Below are 25,904 nucleotides of genomic sequence, written 5' to 3' on the forward strand. Positions count from 1 at the left end.
ATTCCAAGAGACACTTTTCAGTAATTTATGACCTCCTAAACACAGCAACCTGGCAGATCGTTATACATTTGTAGCCCTAAATCAGAAGAGAAAATTTAAGAATGTAAATTCATAGAGAGTTTTAAAATAATGTTCTAACCTAGTTTAGTATCCCAGAGTTGAAATAATTGCAGATAGCATGAGGCATGGGAATGTCTTTGCATCTCTTGTAGTTCTTCCACAGTTTCTACACATTGAGCAACCAAACTTGCATGAAACAAGTGCCTGACCACATAATAAATGGTATTCAACAAAGCAGGAGGGAAACTGGAAAGCTCCAAATGTGCAGACCTAATCTCCTTGCTGAAACATCTGTATTTGGGGCAGACATACAACTTTTAATGGAGCCAGTGCCTTTGGTACTCGCATATCATCAGCAGGGTTCTCCAGCTTTGATGTCATTTCAGACATTACCTAGTATATCAAAATTGGAATATTATGCCTTCTGAGCCCCAGTGGACACTGTGTGCCTAAAGTCATTATCTGTGCCGTTAGGAGGTTAATGGCAGAATGACAAACCTGGAATGTGATCTGAAATATGAGCAACTTCGGATCAAACGTGCTGGATGTAAGCTTTAAAAACTTTCTGTTACGTTCTGTTTGCTGGGGTAAATAGATTAATGAATGATTAGGGAAGTTAATTGGAGAAAAGTTCTGTACAGTACGGGTTGTCAAGTAGAAAGATGTCACCTTTGGTTCAGTAGGTCTGTAAGCAGCTTATTGCTGGATAATATAGGACCTGTGGACAGTACAGGAGGACATACAACTTAATTTTTGCACTCTTTCCCTGATATTTGCCACTTACCATTTCTGGGCATCTTTCACCTGAGACAGCATGGCCATCTTTTTGTTTTTTATGGTTGTGGTTATGACTGTTAACTCCATACAGAGATGCAGTTGTGCATAAGCCAGCTCTGGAAGCAGAAGAATGAAAGAGCATCCTTGGGCTGAGGGACTTTGCCTCAGGTGTTACTAAACTGCCAGGGTGGCTGCAGGTTGTCCCCACGTGCCATAATGGCTCGTTTTGGCGGAACTGGGGTGTCCTGACATGGTGCCACATGGGGTTAACAGCCTTCCAAAGTCAATAATGATGATTCTGTTTGAAGAACATTTTGGAATTGGACCTTTGTCTTGTAAAAATTATTCAGACTCAAAACCATTGTGGCTTCAACATTAATCCATTTCTAGTCCTTTTGTTAAAAGGAGCATAAACAGCTGGAAGGAAACCATGTATATTATTGAAGCACTACATTAATCACTGTAAGCAAACTAGTACAACGCTCTTTTGATATTCTAATGGAAAACCAAATGTATGCTACATCCAGAAACCGAAAACTGCAGTAATTGAGCCAAATTATTTCAAAGTAGAATACTCACCATCCATCAAATGTGATAATGTGTGGATCAGTGAAAGAGTAGCAGTTCCCTGTTGGGAGGTCTCGAACTGTGACCTAGTTAAAATGAAATGTGTAATGAATACAGTCTACACAGCAGTTTTTCTTCATTACTGTTCCTCACAAAACATTAGGGGCAGAATTCATGTGTCAAGTACAAACTAAAATCTGACTTCTAAAACCTGATTGCGAATGGATACAAAACAGGGTTTGCTTTCAAACAGCGGAGTTTAATCACATGCAATAAGGGAGTTCAAAGTGCCCTTATTCCACCTGATGTAATGCACTTTCTTTATCTGCTAAAAAGCGGAGCTTTTTTATTAAACTTTTTTTTTACTCAGAAGTAGATCATTCACTGAAATTATCAAGAGAGTAGAGTGCTCATTAAATTGTACTAATTTTGATGCCTGAAGTATGGTGTAAAGTATGCTGTAATTAAGTAGCATTAACATATTTCTGTAGTAGCCACTGCCTATCCCTCAATTTGACCTTAAATTTCCTGATACAGCAAATTGATGGCTGATTTATATATTTCATGTGCAGGTTATTGATCGGGTACTGGTGACAAGGGCCTGAACTGGGCTGCTGGAGCTGTCTGTGAATAAAAGAGGAAAAGATCTGCTGTAGCAACAGAGATCTTCAGCTCCTCCTGGTCACTTGGTCACAGCCAAGGTCTGAGAGTCCTGGTGCCCTGAAAGGAGCAGATACACCCAAAAAAGCCAGAGGTAGGACAACTCCTTTTGAACTTTCAACACCTGAATCTCAGGCAGCTCTGGACCTGCATTGCCACGTCTGCTTAAGATGTTTTTTCATTCATACTCTGCTGTCCAGTTTGCAGAAAGGCAAGACTGGTTTGTGTAGTGATTGGCAACACAAAGAGCTCCCGGTCATACTGGTGGGAGTGATAAAGTATGGTGCTTTTCCCATATTCTGCCAGGCTGGTTTCTTGGCCAGGGCTGTTAATTCTTTGCTCGCTCTTTGCCCATTGAGAAATCCAAAGGTGCCGTTCAGTGAGTTCTGCCTGAGGAAGAATGGCCGCTATATCCTTGTGGGGTCTTTCAGTGACAAAGCAGAACTTGGTTTTTAGGAACAGTGATCAAATTAAATAAATGAATAAGAAGGTGAAGATAGAACCACACTCCCTGACAAAATTCTTCCCCTGTGGCAATTTGTCATCTGTATTTCAAAATAAACCTTTAACTATCGCACAGAGACATCACTTAGACACCCACCAGTGTCTGGCCTCCCAAAATGTTAGTGATGGTCTTGAAGAATGAAAAACTGAGCACCTCTGTGAACAGCATTTTGGTCTGAGGTCACTTATATCATTTGTATCTACAGTGTGATAGAAGTGTCTCAGAATTTTCCCATTTTCTCCATAACCACAACCTTCCTAAGTGAAACCTTTGCACAAACAAATCCACGTGGCCCGTTTTGCTCCGCTCTTTAATTGCATTATATCAGCAGAGGATGTAGATCCTACTTGTTGGCAGTGTTAGTTTTCTGAAGAAATCCACTTTATTGGGTGTCTGAACTTGTCAGGATGTTCTGCCCACCATTTCCATCCAATTTGCAGAAAAATCCAAAATATTTGAACAAGTCTGAAGGACTAAAGATTATGTGGATTATAATATATGGATCTTTCCTTGATATGTTGCAGGAAGTCCATTACATTAATGCTTCTAATTAACTGCAAAGCACCAATGGGGAAATGGTGGGGGAGGGAAGATAATGTCTATTATGTTTCCATAGGTCAAGTTTTAACTGAGATAGATATAATTTGTTATGAAAATTGATAAATTCCATTACACATTTGCTACATTTTCATATTTTAATGGAAGCATTTGTAACTTCAACAAAAAATATGGGTTTGTGAGAGTACAACATGGATTTAGCTGCTATTTCCCACTCAAGAATCTTAAGTTTAAAAGAAGCCTATACTAGAGAGGAAAGAATATAGTCACATGCTAGGCATTTTACCTTTGAAAGCAAAAATTCATTCAGTCCAGTTTAATCTCATTCTCCAATGAGTAAATCCACAAAAATTAGGGAAGTGAAATTATAGATTTCATTGGGGGTTTGTTTTCGGTTACTTAAAAGATACGAGCTTGGATGTGCCACTGATCATAACGGACCAGTCCCTGCTTGCCACGGTCCTTTCTAGGCAGTAAAAAGCGTGGCTTGCCTCCCTGATTGATTCCTATTGTTTTTATTTTGGACATTTTGTACAGGGATAAATGAAGAGACAGAGCAGCCACGTGTGTAGTCGGAGGTGTCCTGGTGATTCCAGGCACTATCACAAATTGAACACAGTGCTGCTGAGTCCCTTTCTCATTACTGAGGCACTGCCATTCCTCTGCTTTTTCAGAAACTCTGCTCCAAATGCTCAGCTTTCCCTTTCCCTCCTCGAAAACCTGCTAATTCCTTAACTGAGGTTCTCTCTTCCAGCATAGATGAGCACATCTGGTTACATCTATAATCCAGCTGTTGGCCTTACTGATATGCCAACTAATAATGAAACCTAAATTTGTTAAAGCAAAAGGCTTTACAAGTTAATTTTCTTGGCACATAAAGAGGCTGTTTTGGTTTACTCTGCTGACAGCAGACCCCCAAACGTTTATAGGGTTAAGATTTATCTTTGTTTTCTGCAATACTAGACCTCCCGTTTAAATCTGACATGTTTTCCCAATGATTTCAGGACCCGACCTTGACATCCTGGGGTGTGTAAGCCCTCCAGAGCAAATCCCTCCGTCCGACTGGCTGGGCTGCGATGCGGCTGACGCGGTTCCCATCCTGAGCGAAGTCTGTCACCGCTGTCACCATCAGTGTGGCCGCCGCACAGCGGCTTCCCGAGCAGGGCAGCTCCACCCGGCACGCCGAAAGGGCGATGTTCGAGAGCCCTGGGAACTGGCTGTCTAAAATGAACACAAAGACCGAGTCTGACAAGAGTTATCTCAACAGTTGCCTGTACCCTGTTTACCGTCCAACGCAAATATTTCACATTCCAGGACACACATTCCTTGAAACCAGATGGGGTTTGCATGAAGACATTTGTGACTGACTCAGTCTGGCATTTCTCTGCACATTTTACTGTGGGTTTTTTTCCCCCCTGCTGTAGACAGTTTGCTAAGACTCAGTGGTGCTTTTCTTTCCACAGGTGCTAATATTTCTGGAATGACAGTCTTATATTTATGGGTCCATGCCCAGGGAATGAAGAAAAGTAGTTCTCATGACAAAGAAAGAGATGAGTCTGTGTTTCTGGAAAACATTTATCTTTCACTACCTTTATTATAAGCTGGAGTTAGTTAATATTAAAAAAAACCAACTCAGAACAGAATTCTTGATCTGGAAAGGGAAGGTTCTTGAGTCAGTTTTTTGTGAACTTTGGATCGATGACAGGAAGGCAAATGCAGCAGATTTGTATTTGTATTTTAGCTAGGTTACGATGCTTTACTTTCCAACCTGTAAAGTGATGGCAGTTTCATTTCTATCTCTCAGAGTCACTATGAGGATAAATTCACTGAAAGGATGTGGAAAAGTAATAAGCTATGGTGGAAGTGGCTATGTAAGTATCTGTGATGGGTGGTGATAAAATCAATATGGCAATGACAACCTGAGTCATTCATTCAGCTCTGCCTCTGCACATCGTATCTTTCCTAAAGGGACCTCTTCTAGGCTCAGTACTAGTGGTGTCCACTTCTCTCATTTGTGCTAAGTATTTAGTTTTCTGTCCCAGAACAACAATTATCATCTGAAAAGAACACAGTTCTGGAAATGGTGTAAATTGAATTAATCTAATATGAAAATATCAAATTTTCATTTCATTTTTCCCATTTGTAAAATTGCTTAATAATTTATAGGAGATGACATTCAAGTATTTGAAGATAGTATTTCTACTATGATCAAATTTTCGTCATGGAAAAGACTCATAAAATAGAATATAAATTAACCCTGCAGAGTTCTATAGGAACTGAACTAAAAACCTACAAATATTAATAGCATATTATCTCTCCTTCTGAATCCTTAAAGGCTGCCTCACATCTTATAGAAAAGTCCTGGCTCATTTTCAGGGTTCTTGATTCAATTAAATTGGAGGTTTCCATGAGGAATAGTTATTGCCATCGCAGCCCCACGAGCTGTGCTCGCAACCCAGAACAAAAGTTTAGAATCAAAGAAAATCATCTTGTCAAAACAGTAATGATAAACTTAACAGAAGCCGAACTCCAGTGGCTCTGCTGTGCCTTAGCATTCATTATGATATTGTCTGAACTTAGGGAGATATTTCTGTGCTTGTAATTAGCTTTCTTATCACTTATTCCCTACATAATTAGCACAACAGTGTTGTTCTATGGATTCAGTCAGACAAGGAGCTTGTCAGTTAATGTATTCAGTCTAAACGAATCTCAGCTATTTTTTTTTTTTTGAATTTTCAATTTATAACGCTGTGGCCAACATTATGTTTTTCAGAAGCCCGCAGTGTTCCTTCAGATAAACTAACAGACCCTACAAACAATCAAAAGCACAAACCAGACGTGCAAACACCCAGCAGCAGATACTCAAGTGTATGTAGATATCTCAATTGGTCACAAACAGCCCAAGTGTCATCCAAAAAAATAGCCTCAGGATGGAGCAGTCAAGGGCTAGAGCTGGTTAGTAGTTTATGCTGCAGAAATTAGCTCATTAAAACTAACGGGAATTTTCCACTTTGGTGACAAGTTCCTTCAAAGATTAGTTAATTGGTTGAGTTGCGCCTCCATCCCGGGACCTCTTGGCACCAACACATCGAGCCCATTGACAGCCTGAAAACAAAGCTGCTGCTGGAAATCTTGCCTTCCCTCTTTCTCCCAGTCAAATGCACATTTTGGGGGCTGGAGAAGACCCTGGCCAAGGAGTCAGCCTGGGTCTGATCTGTGAAACCCAGCCTCCCGCACTGGGATCTCCTGGCCCACGCATTGGTAGTCACTGAGATTTCGACAGGCTTTATTGATGCCCAAGAAAAAGTGAGATGAAAAAAAAACCTTAATGGCTTATGCGACTAATTCTTATTTGATCTTCATAAGTGATAGGTGTCTGTTGCTTGGAGGCTGTGGGGACATCCCACCACTCTCCAGCTCACATTCTGAGCTACCCTGATATCTAAAGAAATTTCTTCCCGTGAGCTCAGCGGCTGTTTGCCTGATGGACCAGGAGGGACTCCAAGCCCAGAGCGATATGTAGAACACAGAGGCACCGAGCCATGGGAAAATGCAAAGTACTCTGTGCACGGGACCAACACAGCTGCTGGAACCATAAGGTACCGTTCAGTTTAAGATCATTGTGTTACGATACCATTTGAATTATTTTTTCTTCTGTCTAAGCACATAGCTGAGGACGAGGAGAGAAAGGAGGGAGATTTAGAAAGGGAGAAATAGCAGGAATTAACTGGGTTTTGCCAACTTTTTGGGGGGTTTTTTTAGCTCGCTTTTTGTGGATAGAGAAACTTTGGTTGTAATCCTATTTCTAAATATTTTTCTCAATGAGTCACTTATGGAAGATAAAGAAATGCCTTGTTAGAAAAAGGGTTGGGTGTTTCATTTAGCACAAATGGAAAGTAAATATACATAAATATATACATATATATATACACACACACACACACACACACACATATATATATACATATATATATATATATATATGTTCCCCTTGGTTAGGCACGATATTCCACCAGATTAACCTGAAGGAACCATTTACTGATTAAAAGGACAAGAATTTTCCAAGTGACGTTGTCAATGTTTTGAAGTAAAGCATACTTTTAGAAAAAGCAGAATATATAAGCATAGGAAGGATTCTTTCTCTTCTACATTAAGTTAGACAAAAGCTGTAAGCCAGCAAAAGAAAGGAAAAAGGCTTCAGAACACATCTAGTGAATAATAAATCTGCAGGTGAGCTTCTTATTGATAATGAAATTATTCTAGCTAAGACCATTGCTTCTTCAAAAACTTAAAATAGAACTTTATACTCCTGGAATTTAAAATAACTTCTTCTATTCATAGTTATTTCATCCATAAATCCCAATGGACGAACATTCAGGCTATTTCCAGTCAAGATTTTTTTTTTTTCTCAAAAACCTGAATGATATTATCATCTATTTTATTTTGCAAACAAATATATGGCCTAGTCTGTTGAATTTATGACTTCTGTCCTTTGTTGTTATTTAGGTTGTATAACTTCTCTTGGAATTCTTTGTAACACAAATACATGAAAAAATAATCACATTGATTCGATGCCGATACACAAAACTCTTACCCAAATCCTCAGTACTTAGCTCTAAAGTAATTTTACAGGACTCATCGTGCCCAGGACAGACAATGGGTACAGTACTCAGAATGGTCAAAACATACTCTGTGCCATCCTCTGCAATGTGTAACGATTCTGGTACAAACTGGAAATAAGAAAATAATTTTAGATCATTTTGACAGATTAATTAGGCAATACTGATATTTATGAGCTGTTGAAGTCTTTTAATCAATTATGAAAAGACATAATTGCTTGTAAAATAACAATAATCTTCATAATAATCCTCATAGAAATAATAATCTTCAGAATAATGTTCTTCAACTTTCCAAAGGTAAAATTGTTGTTAAAATCACATTCTTGCTAATTAAGAAAATGTTTGCAGTTGTCATAAACAGTGTCTAATTGCTTCCTATCTCCTGATCTCAAAAAAGGCTTTCATTGAGTCTGAAAATAGCATGATACCATATAATTTAATCATTTTTTAAATCCCTGGTTAAAGGGAGCTCCTATTCAACGCACTAAGAGAAATACGAGCAATATTGATGGCCTGAAGTACGGCATTGCCATTGTGTTTGTGGACTCTGTGTTTGTATTTTGCCCCAGGTGCAAAGTAAGTGCAATTTTCACCCAGTTGCTCTTCCCTGCCATAGGAGGAACAGTGATTTCTCTGTATATAATAAATGAAGATCTTGGGTGGCTCAGGTTGTGCTGCTTCTGTGTATCTGTTCTCCTGGGGCCAGATCCGAAACAGCACTCAGGGCCAGTCAGAAATGGGAATTTCCGTTCCCTGGGAAATTTCTGACATTTCTTAAAAATACGAAACTGTTCTTCAACCATCATGCAGAATGGGCTGCCAGATTTTTCAAACACCATTCATGAAGGCATAAAGCTCAGATACTCAGAAGATCTCAGATTCTCCTGGACCGCCAGACTACAGTCTCATCCTCGAGTGGAATTAGACCTGGTTTTTGCACTCAACATGAATTTATCTTCAACCGTTTGGTATTTGTAGTGCCTAACCATATGAATATGATGGATAAAAATTAGTTTTTGTCTTAATTTACTTCTGGTTTAGTTCCAACAAAATTCTACATCCTTGTCTTTGTAGGTGTGTGTTCCTGTTGTACATAACCACCCGAGTACTCTGGGCTGTATTTACATTAGTGTACATTAGTATCAACACCATCCTGATGGTTTTGATGGGTGCTATAGGGCATTTTACAAACAGACTGAAAGCCACGTAATTTATTAGGACATTTTCTCAAAGTGAACATAGAAGCAGCACTGGTTGTGATGATCAAGGCTTGTATTTCTGCATCTCGTTTTTCAGAGCAGGTCACATAATGTATAAATATTCCCTGGGGGATACATTGGACAATCAGGGACATCAGCGTTACCTTAATCCCAGCATAGAAACCTTTGCTCTCTTCAGGCAATGACTGCGGCTCAGGAACGTCCCTGGAAAAGGCAGTGACAGTGCAAAAGACCTGTAAGAAATAAACAGCATATGCTGTAGCTTTTCCTGAAGAAAAATAATTACGCACCTTCCTGTTGATCTCGGTTCTTGAGGTTTTTCTTTTTTTTCTACCATCGAAGCAGATTTTTTGGGGCTTTGGCTTTAAAAACGTTTGTGCATAAATCTTGAGATTTGGAAGAATTTTTGATGCATTTAATAAGCCGAGAACATGGCTTCTATCTCAACAGTTAATAAAACTGAATTCTTACAGTGTGTTTTCTTCTGTAGTTTTTCAACACATCACTTAGCGATATTAACTCATTTTATTTAGGGAAGATTACATTGTTCATAGACATTACTGCCAGGAGTATGACATTAGCCCCTGGGATCCCAGAGTTCAGTCTGTCCACTGGATCAAATATTCTCCCTCTGTACCATGTTTGTAAGCAGGTTGTTTTCTTTAAATTAGTTTGACAGTCATCCAGTCTCAGCAATATAAGAAGCTCCTTTTTCTTTTTTTTCCTTATTGCATTATAAAAGATGATGCCTACAGGGTTTATACTGTTATATATATATATATATCTATATGTATATATATAAAATAAATATTCCTCCAAACTAAAAAACTCCACCAAACACAATATACCAGGCCACTGATGTTTTATTCCTAGCACAGTCACGCAACCTTTATCTCTGCTGAGCCCGCGCACCATCTGCCATCTTAATGTTTCATTGGTTTCAGAAAACCCAAACTGCTAACATCATTTCTAGGATCATAAGATTAAACTACAGAAATTTTCCTTAAAGCAAATGACAATAGCCTCTGAAACTGTACTTCTGGATTATTTTTTTCCGGTCTCTTCTCGGAAGCAGAGTAACAGATTGTGACACACTAAATCAATTCCAAATAGTCAGATGGCATACTTAGAGCTGCTGCCTTTTTTGAGCCTCAAGTAACCCGTGAGGAGGAATTGGACCGATCCAGTTTATTTTTTGTTGCGATAAACTCTTTTGGATGGATTTTCCAGCATCACTCACCGGCCATGCTGATCTTGGTAGCTCTCACGTGCCGGCTCAAGCACAACCGTCATGACCAGTAGCAGCAAAACGGGCTCAAAACCAGGATATTCCCATGTTCACAGAATCACAGAATGTCAGGGGTTGGAAGGGACCTCGAAAGCTCATCCAGTGCAATCCCTCCATGGAGCAGGAACACCCAGATGAGGTTACACAGGAAGGTGTCCAGGTGGGTTGGAATGTCTGCAGAGAAGGAGACTCCACAACCCCCCTGGGCAGCCTGTTCCAGGCTCTGCCACCATCACCATGAAGTTGTTTCTTCTCAAATTTAAGTGGAACCTCTTGTGTTCCAGTTTGAACCCATTACCCCTTGTCCTACCATTGGTTGTCACCGAGAAGAGCCTGGCTCCATCCTCCTGACACTCACCCTTTATATATCTGTAACCATTAATGAGCTCACCCCTCAGTCTCTTCTTCTCCAAACTAAAGAGACCCAGCTCCCTCAGCCTTTCCTCATAAGGGAGGTGCTCCACTCCCTTCAGCATCTTCGTTGCCCTTTGTTGTTTGTATGGGCATGAGTTGCATAGCACACTGGAATATTTCTTTTACCATTCTAAAAATCTCTCTTCATTACCATCAAGTCATGAGTTTTTTTCAAAACTAAAGACTCCTCCTAACTCATTTGTGCAGAACAAAAAAGCCCCACCAGCAAAATGGCATCATTTGTATGGCTGTGGGAAAAATCAAGTGTTTTCTGTGCTCTTCAGGTGGATCATTTCCAGCCCAGCTCAGTCCCAGATTTACAGCCCTTGTGGGCCATTTTTACCTTCCTAAAACTTCTCATTCTTTTGCTGCCAGCTCCAGCCAGTTTGGCCCAGTGAAAATAGTGTTGTTACGTTAACTAGATGGAAGCCATGAGGATGTACTGGGTGTACTAGGGGAAAAAAAAACACATGCCTCGCAGAGATACTTTACAGTTAAAATTTCCTTCAGATATCTCCTAGTTAGCCAGTTTGCCTCAGAAGGAGAACAAGTCGGTGTCTCCTTCAGGTAATAAGCCCCTGTTATCGCTCGATATTTATTATCTGCAAGCACTCCCTAAAGGCTCGTGTTCAGCTTACGGACTTTTCAAAAAAGTTCTTCTGCGGGGAAGGCAGAACACGAGTGTTGATCTTCCTCCTGCTGCTTCCCCTGCAGCTGCCACCGGGAGAGGCTGCAAAATCGGGATCTGACGAGGCGGTGACAACAAAGCAAGAGTTCAGATAACTCATATTCCCCTTAGTGAAAACAAAACGCTCAAACCTGAGCCACAAAACCGATCCCTTTGCAGAGCACATTGAGCAAACCCAATGCACCTGCATTGCAGATATTATATTTACCCTTGCCGGGCTGTTTGCACTTCTGGCTTCAAAGCGTTTTGCCAAAATATATTCCCAGGGAGACTTCCCTCTGAGCACAGCACGTGGAGCGTTCCTGCCCAGGAGGAGCTGTAATGAGAGGCAGCAGGAGCACCGGCGCCGACAGAGGCATCTCCTGGTGATCTTCCCCTAAGTGACATACTGGGAAATGTCAGACCGCAGCCTCATTCCCTGCGAGCATTGTATTTTCTCACATATATATTTCAGAGCTATATTTTATTGATAAAGCACTGAACGCTAAAATCAAAAATTATTCTTTAGCGATACACTGGGATATTCTTAGACTATCAGTCCATTCTGGTTCTGTCTTTGGCACTTTTGGAGATGAGCACAAACTTTGCAAATTTGAAAAGTACGGACAGCTGTCATCAGTTACATTTTATTTCCGTCTTTTATATCATTCCTCCCCTTGTAGTGTCTTTACTTTGTTAGGTGCACACTTCACTTCACAATCAGCAGATATGTTCATCGGCTACTGAGCTACAGGTTGACAGTTTGTCATATAATTATTATGATAGTCACTCTGAGGAGGGTTTTTTTTTGCCTTCAGCTAAATACTGCCTCTTTTTCTCCAGTTCAGTAATCAACTTTTTCTTTCTCTTCTCTCTCCCCCCGCCATCTCAGGATGCAGCCCTTTTAAAGCACAGAGATAAAAGCATCACTGACAGCAGTATGCTGATGGCTGTGACAGGTTAGGCAGTATTTTTCCACAAACTCATCGTATCTGTTAAAAAAATCAAATTATATTTTTTAATCATCCCTTCTAAAGGGGCAGAAATGTAAGGGTGCCCTCGGACAGGATGACTGCATTGCTTCTGGCTGTGGGCTGATCCCTTCCCCCTGTGCACTCGCAGATCATCCCATAGGGTGGAAAACTACTTCTAGGCACAAAATTCTGATAGAAAAAGGTGCTGGTAGCTAAGAAGTTACTTCTTCCCTGTGTGTTAGAGATTTCCACCCTTAAGTGGACTCATTTAGATTCCTTCCCACTTTGCTGTGAACCCCGTGAACAGCACATTTAGCTAAAAGTCATTAGTTTGGTGGGCGTCGGGTAGCTCTGGCAGACAATTTGGGAGGGTATTTCAATCCTAAGACCTGTCACAATCTCTGGCAAATTTCCCTCTAACAACTTGCACATCAAAATACTGTGTTTTTTTCAGAGCTCTCAGAACCCAAAGCTCACCCAAATCAGTTGTTTGTACTCATTTCAAACATAAAACCACCTCCAGTTTCACCCTTTTCCCTGCCCCTAATTACTGCTGAATGTAGCGCAGGGATCATCTGTGGCAGCTTGAGCATGTAGTGAGAGACACGAGGCCAAGGGCAGAGACAGAAAAGCTCAAAGAAATTCCTATTCACGTGTGTTGGCATCTTCAAAGGCGGCGAGCGCAGAGGTGGGGGCATGGGGGGCAATGCTGCCTGTACATCAGCACGGCCGTGCCTCCAGTTTCATCAGCCCCTCCTGGCTGTGCCCAGATAAGGGGCTGGGTTCCCAAACGCAAAACAGGAGATACTTGTTTAGTGATCAAAACCCATCCCTGCTCATCAGTCAGGTACCCCCGAAGGCCCTTAGATTTGCTAGATAATTTCAGGAGCTCTCAGAAGGGCCAACCTCGGATGCTTCTCAAGGCACTGGCAGAAATGGTGCCGTTGCTGATCTCAATAGTGTCCCAGGGGAGAACGTCCTCAAAATAAGGAAGTTTGGGTCTTCCCATTTAGGTGAAAACTCATGTGTTTCACCTAAATAGTCACCAGTGAATATATGCAAATGGACATGCTGGTCTGTGCTTCCTCTCCTAGTGCAGCCTGTGCCGTGGGGCTGAGCTGCTCCCTTCGGACATGCTGGGAGGACCATTCCCATCTCTCCAGCAAGGACTTGAGCTGTATTGTAGTGCCAGAGACCCCACAGTGACAACAGCAATGGTTTAAAGTTGAAATACTTTTACTGGTAGTGATCTTTCAAAGGCCACATACAGCCAGGTACATCTGAGTAGCACTTGAAGGTCTGGATTAAAAGTTAGGATGGAGGTGCTTTCCTGACCTGGACATCCAACTGCCTGCGGGCCGTGGGGACTCAGGAATGCTCCTCTGATCAGCAGTTTGTGTGGGAAGCTCCCATCTCAACATGAGGTACCTTCTAGAGGTCCCTACTTCTTCCCATTTGCTGGGCAGGGCACTCTGTGTGCTGCTGTCAAGGTGGAGGTGCCTGAGCTGTGGGTGATGAATTCTATTTTAACACTGGGATTGGACCTGCCCTCTTAGCTCCATCACCCATGTCAGAAGGCAGGCTGGGGCCGCAATCGATGGCGCCAGGTGAAAGGGGGCCCGGCGATGGCTGTCAGGGCCTCCGAGCTGCCATCCTCTGCTCTATTAAGCACTAATGGGCCGGGGTTAGAGAAGCTTTGAGGAGTCACTTGGCTGGGAGCTGGGGAGAGAGTTTTGTTTTACAGCCTTGGTGAAAAGAGCAAAGGATGAGCAGAGCCGAAGGATGGCATTCTAGGGAAGCCAAGGAAAAGAAATAGTTCTCATTAGCCTGAAGAAATGAGGTGGCTGTAGGTATCTGCAGAGAGGGGTAGGCACAGAGTATCTGGAAAGGCTTTCCAGAAGAGTTAGCAGGAAGGGGAAAGTAGGGAGAGTCTGACTTTGAATTAATTAGTAAACTAGACCTTAGAGGTTCTGTGGTGCAGCAGTGTGACCTGGCACTGCGGGAAGTCCAGCTCCGGTCACTCTGCTACACGCCATCTGTAAAGAAATCAGGCCTTTCCCGTTGCCAAATGGGCAAACAGTCTGTGGAGGGTGATTGTGGGTCATTCATCGACTAAGGAAGGAAATTTTCCCAAGATAGGAGTGAGGTGTCTCATCAGCTGCAGAGTTTTCTCATCATGTCTCTGACCCTTTCAGGTTTAGAATCTCTGTTCAAGTCTACCCAGAGCTCTGTTTCTGCAGGGATGCTCCTCATTTCCTACCTGAAGGTTTAGAGAGAAATTATAAACTCAGGTGTGACCTACAAATAGGCAAGTCTTCCTGTTGTTGACTTTGTAAAGGCCAGCGGTTGGGATGGGACTAGTATTTAAGCAGGGGGAATTTTCACTCATCTTCCCTTATGAGTGAAAATGAGTTATTTGTATATATAGAGGCACTAAATTACATGTTCTTTTTTTGGCTGAGGTCTATTCTTCTGCTGTTGCAGAGTGCCATGCAGAGCAGCCACTTGTAGGACACAGCTCAGAAAGGCAAGGCTTTACTTAAACATTTTATTTTACAATGCGCATCATAGTTTATATAGGGTGACAATTACTCCTCGCTGTATGAACTTTTGGATTGCTGTGCTGAGCAAATCTGCATGGTTTTCTTCTAAACACCTTTCTTTCTTAGCATAACTCATTACTCACAGTGTGCCACTATAATTTATAGATGTCTTTGCCTCAAGGAATGAAATGACCTCTGTCACTATCACATAAATAAGGCTTAGGAATGTCAGGATTTTCATATTAGATGGAGTAGGCTACTTTTAGCATTTATATAGAAATTGTGCTATGTTATAGATTTATTTAAGGCTGCCATAGTTTTGTGAACATTATGCTGCCAACATTACTGTCTGAAATAGCAAAATCGGAGCCCAAACATGGGGAAGAAAAGCACATGTGGTGGCTATTAAAAAATAACTGGTTGTTTAGTCAATACAAGTTCAGAACTGTTGGCCAGTAAATCTCAACTCTTCTCAACTGCATATTAGAATATATCAATAGATATTCAATTATGTGACTAACCTATTACCTGCAGACTTTCTGACAGATAAAAAATAGTATAGATAAATTAAAAGAGAAGAAGCTGATTTCAGGCTATAAAAGCACTGAGGCCAAGTTCAGGGGCTATGTGCAGGCAGGCAAAGAGTAGGACCAACACAAGCAAGCAGTTTTCAAAATGCTGCAAATTCTTCATCTGAAGAGGACAAATTCTGCTCTGGGGATGTTACCGCTGGTCTGTGCATGGACAAGGGGAAGGAGACCTAGAAAGTGCCCCTGATTCATTGTCTGTCCTTTTGTGACTCTTACGGGGTAGCAAACACAGCAAAATGCTTTTTCTTTAATCTTTATTATGTAAAACTGAATTCTCAGTTAGAGCTGAGGATTCATTGCTTGGTTATCACCAGTGATGATTTATGGATAATTATAATTAGTCAAATAGGCCATGAAGACCTTTAAAAAAATCTCACAAGGAAGAGGATATTTTAGTCTCACTAAGCCCACTAAATTAAACATGTAGTTTCAGCAGAGGACAAAGAAGGGCTTACAGAAAACTTAAGATAATAAAAATGGTCTTATAAAGATTTGGTGGTGCTACTAGTTAACAGAACTATATTTCCTCTGAATCCCTTAGGATTGTTAGAACTAGATTTAAAGTGATTGCAAGTGAAATTATTTTGGTGAAAATATCTCTTCATAACATAAACCTGTCTTAAACTGGCAGAATTGTCTTCCTCATGTAACAATATAAGTGAGGGCAGCATCAGTCAGATTCTGAACTCAGAAGGCATAATTACGAGGAGAAATGAGAAAAAGCTGTCTAGATTGTGCTACTGTTATAAATGACTCATCCTTTCTCAAGAGCTGGAAAAGGCTTATTCGCATTTCTTAAATATCTTAAATATCTCAAAGAAGAGCTGCAAAATGCCAGGACTATTTCCAGCCTACTTTTAACACAAAGCTATTATCCCTGTTTATTCTTTCAGTTCGCTGTAGCATCACTAATGGCTCTCTGCCTGTAGAAGTTATGAACCTAATTTAACTTTAAAAGTCTTGTTCCTGTACCATGAAAGTCCATGAATTCATACACAAGTCAATTTTTTCACATCTTGTATTGGCTTCTGTTTTGTTGTTGTTGTTGAAACTAGATCCGTACTGCTATGTAAGCCATCAAATATACTTCTTAAAGATTGTTTTGTAATGAACTCTATCTTTCAGTATGCTATTGAACCAAGAATTTGGAATCAGAGAGGCAGAGCACCATGAAAAAGACAATAAAATAAACCTCCCTCTGTTTCAAAATGTACCGTCTTTCCTTTCTATGAAAAGATGTTATTGTGTCTCCGGTCCATGAGTATGAAAATGAGTGAGTGCATACAGCTGTGCCTGCTTCTGCTGCAAATTCTCACTGCTGCAAGATACAAAAATACTGAGCAAAAATTGGCTCAGGCACAAGTACCTACTATTCATACCAACTTCATGGCATCCAAGCTGTAATGTAAGTGCAAATATTCAAGTTGCCTTTAGAAAATAGTAAGATGGATAGCTTCTGTGAGCCCGCTGCAGTTCAAAGAAATGTTACAGATCCTGAAGCTGCTAAATGCTATTTAATAATCCCGTTGCAAACTAGTTTCAGTATTATTTTTCCGCAGTAGTTGTAAGTATAATGAGTGAGAAGCACCAGTAATGAAACACACAACAAAGCCGTAAGGAAAGGGGTTGATCCCCCTTAGTGTTTGACCTTTTTTGCGGAAGGCGAGGTGGCATTACCGTGTCTCCCAGTCTGATGTTCACACCGTTCATCTCCACGTAGGAAAACGACTGCAGCGTGGTGTCACGCTGAATCTGCTCCTTCTTGCCAGCAGGGGATAGACGTGACCAGAGCACCATGTACCGCAGCGGGGGCCTGGAGGACAGATGGCGGTAACTGCACTTGAGCTGGACACGACCTTGCACAAGCTCAGGACTTATCACTGGTTGCAAAGCCAGGCTCGTGAGTTTTTCTGGAAGGAAGAAACAAGAGTGTAGCACAAAATGCTATTTTAATATTACAGTTGTTCACTCAACAAGAATATTTCGATATTACTAGACATGGGAGGAGCAAGACATTTTATATTCTTGCAGTTTGATTATTGGCTATGTAAGCAAGATGCATTTCATATTAAATACAAAAGTTGTTAAGTGTGTGCAGATTACTGACTGCCCACTGTTGTTATATTTGACCTGGGTTTTTTTGTGTTTTGGTCTTATATTTTATTTTGCAGTATGAGAAATGTTATTGAAATGAAGCATTCAGATTAATACAAATTAATTACTCTGGCAAAAGCCATTAGCTTTGCGTTCCCCTGAAGCACAGCCTTTTGATCTAAGTTTTGCAATAAGTAGAGAAGAGATACCAGAAATAATTATGTTGCAGAGGTAAACAGACTCCCAGAGAGCATCCAGCCCATACTGCCATGCTCTGAAGATCCTTTCCAGGCTGTTCTGGGACATTCTTAGGCTGAATTTGCTCAATATAGTCTCTTTCAGCCCAGAGTAATGCCACTGCTCTAAAAATACCGCTTGCTTTCTATAGGCTTCAGACCTTTATTCCTGTTAAATTCACCTAGAAAGTAGAAACAAAAAGATGTATAAGACTTTAGGATGACGTTCTTTCATCTCTGGAGACCAGGACTCAAACAGAACATGAAGCTGGTTCCAGTGCTTTGAAAGGATAAATTAAGTAACTTTTTTTGGAGGAGTGTAGGAAATATTATGGAAGCCCAAGAGAGTAAGGTATGAGGTTGTTATAGCAGAATGAAGAGCCAATATGTTAACATCTGTCCAGGGCAAATAACAAGAGGTAAGCAAAAGAAACAAGTTACTTAAAATATGAAAAAGGGCCAGTTGTTTATATCCTTCTCTTCTGTTTCTAAGGGAAACTGCCTCAAACTGTGGCTCGCATCGTGACTTTCTGCAGGAAATTATTCCAGAAGGACAAAGTTGGGTGATGAGCTCTGGGGAGGATGTGAGCAGAACTGTACATCGTTTTTCCCAGCCGTGTCCTTTCTGCCAAGCTGTGAAGCTTTAAATTCATTTTGTTTTGCAGCTAAGAAGTGCTGAGCGGTGACGTGTTCCTGAGCTGGGGGATCGACCCTGGCAAGAAGCCGTGATGGTGCCAGCTGGGCCCAGCTCTGGGACTGTGTGGAGGCTCCTGTGGTGCTAAGATCATCGCTGCCTTAAGGACAGTGAGTTAACAACCCCCCGTAAAGAACCTCAGCTTTGCATGTTCTCCATCCAGTACATGACACCACAAAAACACGCTACAGACAACAAGTCAAAGACTCGGGAGAGCTTGGACGTCACTGAAGTGCAGAGGGAAGAGGTGAAAGCGTCAAGAGCAGCGGTAAGAAAAGGGCAGAAGGTTGTTGGTTTGGGATAGATTGGAAGGGACAAATTGTATTTTATGAAAAATGTGGCTGGATTTACATTGTTAAACAGGTATGGATCAATAGAAAGGACAAAACTAATTGCCCAAAAGGTATTGGTAAAAAATTCTTCAAACAAAGGTAGTGGAAATCTTATAGTTTTTAAAAAAGCTGAGCTTAAACTGGAAAATTATTGTATTCACTTAAAAAGTCATTTCTGAGAAAGAATGATGGAAATTAAAGAGCACTTCCATTTATTTTAGTGGATATTTTTTATTTCAAACAATGAATTAATCTCACTTTCTTTGAGCCTTTTTTCCTCTTTATTCCTCATGTGCAAATGTTGAAATATTGATAAAGATAAGAAAATAGATATCTCTTTAAAATGTACTCAAGCTTGATTTTTGCCTGATTGAAAGGTGACAACCGTAGTTTCTCAATGTGTCATGTCTCTGTCCAAAAATGCGGATAGGAAAATATAAAGGTAATTTTTCCTTTTGAGAAAGAACTCTTTTCTGACTAAATCTATATGCACCTGAACATGCTCCAAAGTTCAGAAGGTTTAACTGAGCGAGCAATTGCTTTCTGCTATTCCTTTGTTTCCTAGCTACCGAGCAGAGGTTAGATCTCTTGTAGTAGGCTGAAAATTATTTCTGACGAGAGTAATTATATAAATGTCATGGAAAAGATGTTATCAGATTGTTGGTTTGGTTTGTTGGTTTTTTTCCCTTCCAGAGTTTCAGATTTATCTTTTTTGGGGGGGATGCTGGATTACTGAAGATAAGAACAGACCTTAGATACAGTATCCTGGACACGGTGCCTCAATAAGACCAAGATGCCCCCGCTCACCGTGCAACTTCAAGCCAAAGTGGAGCCAAAAACAGAAGGAAAGGTTACATGTGAACTGTAACCAAGCAAAGAACACTTCAGTAACACACACCAGATTACATTTTGCTCTGGTAATAATAGCTATTCCTCAGGAACACCTTGGAACACGACTGATTTATTTTCTACATGGTCTGCATCTTACTGGGAGCGACGCTTGACTCGCAAGGTCACCGAGATGTGCATTGCAATACCAGGACCTTTGAACACGCAGTCTTATTGATAAATACTTTAGCGATCCTCACCTTCCGCGCAGTAGCCCATGCATCCTTGAGTAGGCTGCAGGAGATACACAAAGAATTCGCCGCAGTTCCTGATGGTGACGGGTATCCGAAACAGGCAGCAGTCCTTGGTGCCCCCAAAGGAGACCTGCCAGGTGGCACAGGCTGTGAGCCGCTTGCTCTCCCCGGGAACCGGCAGGGATTCAGACTTCAGCGACAGCCACACCGGAGCTTGCGTCCCGCATTTATTCATCTGGGGATGCACACAAAAGAAACCAATCGCAGCAAACGTGGTAGGACTCCATGGAGAATCATTAAAACACGAGACTTTAAATGTGGTGATCTCAGAGGATCAGTGAAAAGGCTGCGTAGGTGGGGATGAAAGTATTTGCTCAATTGAGAGAGTTGACATTACAAAGATAACATACTTAAAAAGCACAAGAACTGGATTCCAAAGTATTTTCCTGTATTCTTTTGCATGAAAAAGATGAAGGCATGTAAACAGGCTAGATCCCTTCCCTGAGAAGCACACCTGGAGCCACATCAGCTGCCCGCTCCCACCTGTGCTTCATCTGTAGCAGAAGAAAGCAAAGGTTGACATGAGACTTGAGGACCACCCTGGAGCAGGACATCGCTGTGCTCAGAGCATCCTACACCAGCACCTTCCTCCAAAGCAGCTACAGCTTCAGTGTCCTTGTCCTAACAGCTTCTGCCCTGCCCGCCCAGCATGTACTGGACGCATCTTTGAGGCCTAAGCCTCTCCCTCATTCTTGAAGGTAAAAAATACACGCAGGATATATGAAACACATATGGAAGATATACATGATTTGATCAAATTTTCTAGAGTTTTTTGACCTTCAGGTTTCTGTCTGTTAACATCTCAGGTCTAAATTACCCTCTCTGCCTGCCCAGCTCTGAGCAGAGAGACATGATTATCTGAAGCTGTCTTTAATTCACATACCTCAGTGAGAAGATTATAACCTGAGCCTAAAAAAAATATACAATTACAATGGCAACTCATTATTCTACGCTATTACCTATCGTTAGCCAGTATGCAAAGCACACAGATATTTGAGCTAAAGTTTGAAAATTGTTAACAATTCCTGACAATAATTTACTCTTGGAATTCAGTCATATTGCACAGAGCATGACTGCTGTTGTTACTTCGCATTTCTTCAGCCAGCAATAGTGAACTATCTCTAATAGACCCACTCCGGGGACGCGCTTCCTCCTGGTGCTGCATACATTTAGCTGTATATCACGTTGAAAATAAACCCCACCATTTTTTCCCATTGGCTCGGGTTTGCTGCTTGACTTTTTAAGATCAAAAGTTGTTCGTGACAGCGGGGGGAAGCAGCGAAAGGATAAATTGAAGAAGTCACGCGCCACTGCCCTCCTGTAGTTTGAATTTTACCTGAGAGCTCTACAAGCCAGAAAGGGGGGACAGGGGAGCGGGGGGTGCACACCCTGTAAAAGTACTTGGAAAAAAAAATATAAAGCATATGGCATGACGTGGTTTATTTCCCATTTGGAGCTAGTTACTGTCAGGCTTCTAAAATCAAAGATTTCAGAGAGACACCATTAAAATTGTCCAAAGTCTGGGTTTTTTCCCCCAGAAATGCAGCAGCATCCGAGCAGAGGGGCTGGCCCTGCCGTCCCATTGCGGTGCCCATGTCCCCATGTCCCTGCAGGAGGCACCGGAGCTGGCCCAGCGCAGCAGGTCCCCAGGGAGGGACAGTGTGCTGGTGCTGTGCTAGAGAACGAGAAGAGGGGATCAGCATGAAAATGGTTTTCCATGGAATTTTAAACGAATCCCTTTCTTTATGTAAAAGCAATGTTTTGTGTAACTTTTTAAGAGATCCGTTCTGTTTATTTATTTACAGCTCTAAGGGACATCGGTGATTTATAAGCTGCGCAAAATGCAGATGTCGGGAATTTGATGTATCTTGGTGAACTTCTGACGGTGAGAGTGAGATCGGGTATGAAGTAACATGTTTCCAAAGCACATTTATGAGCGTACACTTGTAATAACACAGAAGAGTGGAGGAAGCATCACCCAGAGGAGAAGCACTGTGTGCAAAGGAAGGATGAGCACAGAGAGGGAGGCAGCCACTGGAGCTCAGCCATCTCTGCTTCAGATTCCTGCTGTCTTCTTGATGAGATACTCGCACCTTGAGTTTCCTCTTACTCCATGTAACTGCTGACTTCGGTGCCTCTGCATGTGCGGGTAAAGATCGCTGGACTGAATAATCATTTTCAAATTGCATTAAAATGCGGGTATTTGTGAGTGTACCTCGCTGGTGTTTTGAGCCCCACAAGCTGGGAAGAATTCGAATAGGAAGGCGCAGAGCAGAAGAGCACTGGAGGCTGTTGCCACCATTTACTGACATTCAGTTGCTGAAAAGCGACCTTCGCTGCTTCGAGGTGACTCAGTCTCCTGCAAACACCTGCGTCACGAGGACTATTTGCACCCCCGGCTGAACAAACTGAAAAAATGCTCTCAACATTTTCTGTAGAAGACGTTTTGCTGCTCAAAATGAGCTGTTGCGTCCATTCCCTTCTGCATTTACCAGTGTAACTGGCTCCAACACGTCAGCGATGCTCAGTTAGGAGTACGACACCCAGACTGGCACGAGCGGTGCCTCAGTTTCCCTGGCTGCTGCCTGACCTTGGGTATATCAGTTACTCCTTGTGCGCCTCGCTTCATTGTCTCTAAACCAGAGGCTGAGGTGCCTGAGATGGTAATAGAACTTCCCTGCCTCGCAGCAGTGCTGAAAAGATAAATTAATTAATGAGACACCCATCTATCTGCTACGCTGTGGGCCTTGTAGATAAATAGACAGATGCCAGTGCATTCTGGATGTGAAAAAAAGACAAAATGCCATCCGTATGTAAAAGTGGGTCTGTATCCTGTTAACGCATAGAGGAAAAAAAATAAAACACTGAATTAAGAGGGCGATGATTTTCTCCCTCCTTGTATTTACCCTTGTCACAAGTCTGTGGGACATTTCAGTGTTGGAGGAAGGACAGATTAGCACCACTGACTTCAGCCACCAGTGCTGTGTGCAGGCTCCCCGATAACCCCCCACTGTGATTTGCAGCACCCTGGATTTGTTCTGGCGAATCCTTCACTGGAACTATTAGAGCAAAATACTTCATTATGTAATGTGTACAAATTACAAGCGATAATGAACCCTTTTGACTGACCTTGCACCCGGGGAAAGTCAGACTGTAAGAAAGTAAGATATTGTAACAAACTATGATACAGTACTACAGGCTGGTCAAGGAAAATTTTTTTATATAAATCAAGTATTTCTGTTTTCCAGGCAGCTCTATGACATACATGCATTTATTTTCTGCTTTGGGCTACATGCTGTTCATCTGAGTCGGGCAAGTTGCCCCATGCTAGTCAGAAGAATTTGCTTCATGAGGCCTCTGTGAATTAGAAAACAGACCTGGGAAGGCAAGAGCAAAAGAATATTCATGTATTCAACCAGTGGTGCAGACTGGAACAGAAAAAAGTCTAGGAGGAGAAACATGGAGAACCAAAATTTTCAAGTTCCACTACCTGTGGCATAAATAGCATTAAACTTTGTGGCAGCCATTTGGGAGAGTAAGCAGAAAATTGAATACAGAGGTAGTAAATTATTGGCATTTAAAATACAGCATTTATCTGCAACAACTACAGTCATTGCTGCTCTAAGAACAGCATAAAGCAGCAGGAATCTCACTCCATAATTTGGTGGCCTTTCCAAATTATAGAAGAGCAATTATATATCTGCTTCCACAGAAGGGTGAACTTCGAAAGTCTCTTGGCAGGTAGCAGCTCATCTGCTGGGAAGGCAGCGGTGAAGACCACACCGGGCTTTGCTGGGGTTCTCCAAGTGATCTACAGAATGGAGGCTGCAGGGCAACACTGTTGCTGGGGCGTGCAAAATATCATAGACTCATAAAACAGTTTGGGTGGGAAGGGCCCTTCCCAGCTCCCCCAGTGCCCCCCCGCCATGAGCAGGGACATCTTCACCAGCTCAGGGTGCTCAGAGCCCCGTCCAGCCTGGCCTGGGATGTCTCCAGGGATGGTTCATCCACCACCTCTCTGGCCAACCTGGGCCAGGCTCTCACCACCCTCACTGTAAAAAATGTCTTCGTCATGCCCAGTCTGAATCTCTCCTTTAGTTTAAAACCATCACCCCTGGTCCTGTCGCACCAGGCCCTGCTAAGAAGTCTGTCCCCATCTTTCTTACTGAGTCCTTTTAAGTACAGAAAGGTCGCAATAAGGTCTCCCCAGAGCCTTCTGCAGCCTTTCTAACCCAAAGCGCAAGCGACACAGCAGGAAGAACAATAAGCTACAACACCAGCGATGCTAGAAAACGTGTGTGCCCACAGTCTGTCTGTTTATTTCTGAATGTGTTGGTAGATCTGATGAGAAATCGGCTCCCTACAGATCCCTTCTCCCCTCTATGCCTTTGAGCAGTGTCCTGGATGGCGAGCTGCTGTCTGGTTGACACTCCACAGAAGAGGTCACAAGTGTTTGATTGCTTCAGTTGACATATTTACTTGGACTTGTAGCTGGTCAATGTAAAGGCAAGTTAGTGAAGGAAACAATATTGTTGTAAACCTTAAATTTAGGTTATTCAGTGCATCTGTATTAGGTATCCAGTGGCAAAGCTCATGCAAAGGAGAACATCTCGAACACAAAGAGTTTTTAGGCTGTTGCCAGGATTCTTTAGTGCTCTGTATCCTTTCATACTTTATCCAATTATAATTAAGAGGTATTTTTAATCTTCAAAGGATTTTATAAACCTTACCTAATTAATCTTTGCAACACCTCTATGTGGCAGGTAAGCATTCATTAATTCATAATTAGGCACCAGCTAATCTTTTAAATAATTCACTTCAGAAAACCTAAATGAAAATAATAAAAAATTTGTTCCCCCTTTGCCAAAACAATGGGACAAACCATTATTGTTTAATCCAATGATGTCTCCTTCCATTTAGTTGGAGTTTGGTGAATCAACTAGTTTGATTGATTGAACACTCTAAGGTTCTTTATAATTGCACAAAGAAATCAAGCTTGATTGTTCTTGTCACTTCGGTATTGCACTGAAATTATGCTGTAAAAAAATAAGTAGCACCATATGTGAGAAATGCATTGTTTCAGTTAGATGGAGATGGAAAGCTTTTTGGTATACTGTTGTTTGGCAGCTAAACCATTGTGATTTTGCATCTATTATCCACTCAAAACTTTACTTTGTTTTAGTTTTTTAAATTTCTTTGTGGTAAGTTAAAGTAAATAAGATTTTTTTATTTCAATCTGGGGCCGAACTCCAAAGAAATCACTTTATGTCAGGAATATCTGAAGTAGCAATTAAACTGCTGCCTGTCTTGTGTTTCTTTTAAGTACATGCTTCTGAACAATAGAGGCTGTAATTGTAATTTCTACAGAAGGCTCTTTGTATGCCTGAAAAACAAACAAGAAAAACAAAACCTCTTCCTACCTACCATTATGATTTGGAATAATCACGTATGCATGCAAAAAACAGAATTACAAATGAAAACATGAAATAATACCTTGAAAGTGTCACTTCCTTTTAAGTTCATAAAACAATTGCAAATTAAAGTAGGATTGGATCAAGAGCAAAATAAAAATTGAAACAAAAAATTAATAGTATGCAGTCGAGATGCTGTGTTTTGATTGTGAGTATAAAATGTTCTGCAACAGGTTAAGTACAGGAGGAAATTAAAGTGAGTCTGGGAAAAAATGAATCTTCTTCTCCAGGGCTACAATAGGAAGCATTGTAGTCAGGTTAGATTTGACACGTTTTAACATGACCTTGTTTTATACACCAACAATTAGCATTTGAGCCTATTTGAGTATATTATGTAAATATATATATATAAAATATATATAAAAGTAAATTTATATTGTTTAAAATGTGACTGTAGAGAAAACACCAGCCCTGACTGCATAACCTGTCCTTCTCATGCCACATGGACAACTGTACATGAATTTAGAGCATATACACATTTGGAGATGATATT

General features: G+C 41.4%; 1 protein-coding gene across 1 annotated transcript in view; it reads right to left on the bottom strand.

Moving 5' to 3' along the window:
- The window catches only part of LOC308041979 (von Willebrand factor D and EGF domain-containing protein-like), a gene marked incomplete at its 3' end in the record, with an annotated part of 254,731 nt that overhangs the window by 185,101 nt on the left and 43,726 nt on the right, over positions 1-25,904 (bottom strand). The window contains exons 3-8 of the mRNA XM_080346976.1: positions 19,887-20,115; positions 17,120-17,352; positions 9,110-9,199; positions 7,722-7,857; positions 4,140-4,348; positions 1,417-1,490 (exon numbers count right to left, since the gene is read on the bottom strand). Coding sequence (XP_080203102.1) covers positions 1,417-1,490; positions 4,140-4,348; positions 7,722-7,857; positions 9,110-9,199; positions 17,120-17,352; positions 19,887-20,115 — 971 coding nt within the window. The remainder of the gene's footprint in view (positions 1-1,416; positions 1,491-4,139; positions 4,349-7,721; positions 7,858-9,109; positions 9,200-17,119; positions 17,353-19,886; positions 20,116-25,904) is intronic.

The sequence above is a fragment of the Nesoenas mayeri genome (genome assembly GCF_963082525.1).
Source record: "Nesoenas mayeri genome assembly, chromosome: 6".
Taxonomy (NCBI): domain Eukaryota; kingdom Metazoa; phylum Chordata; class Aves; order Columbiformes; family Columbidae; genus Nesoenas; species Nesoenas mayeri.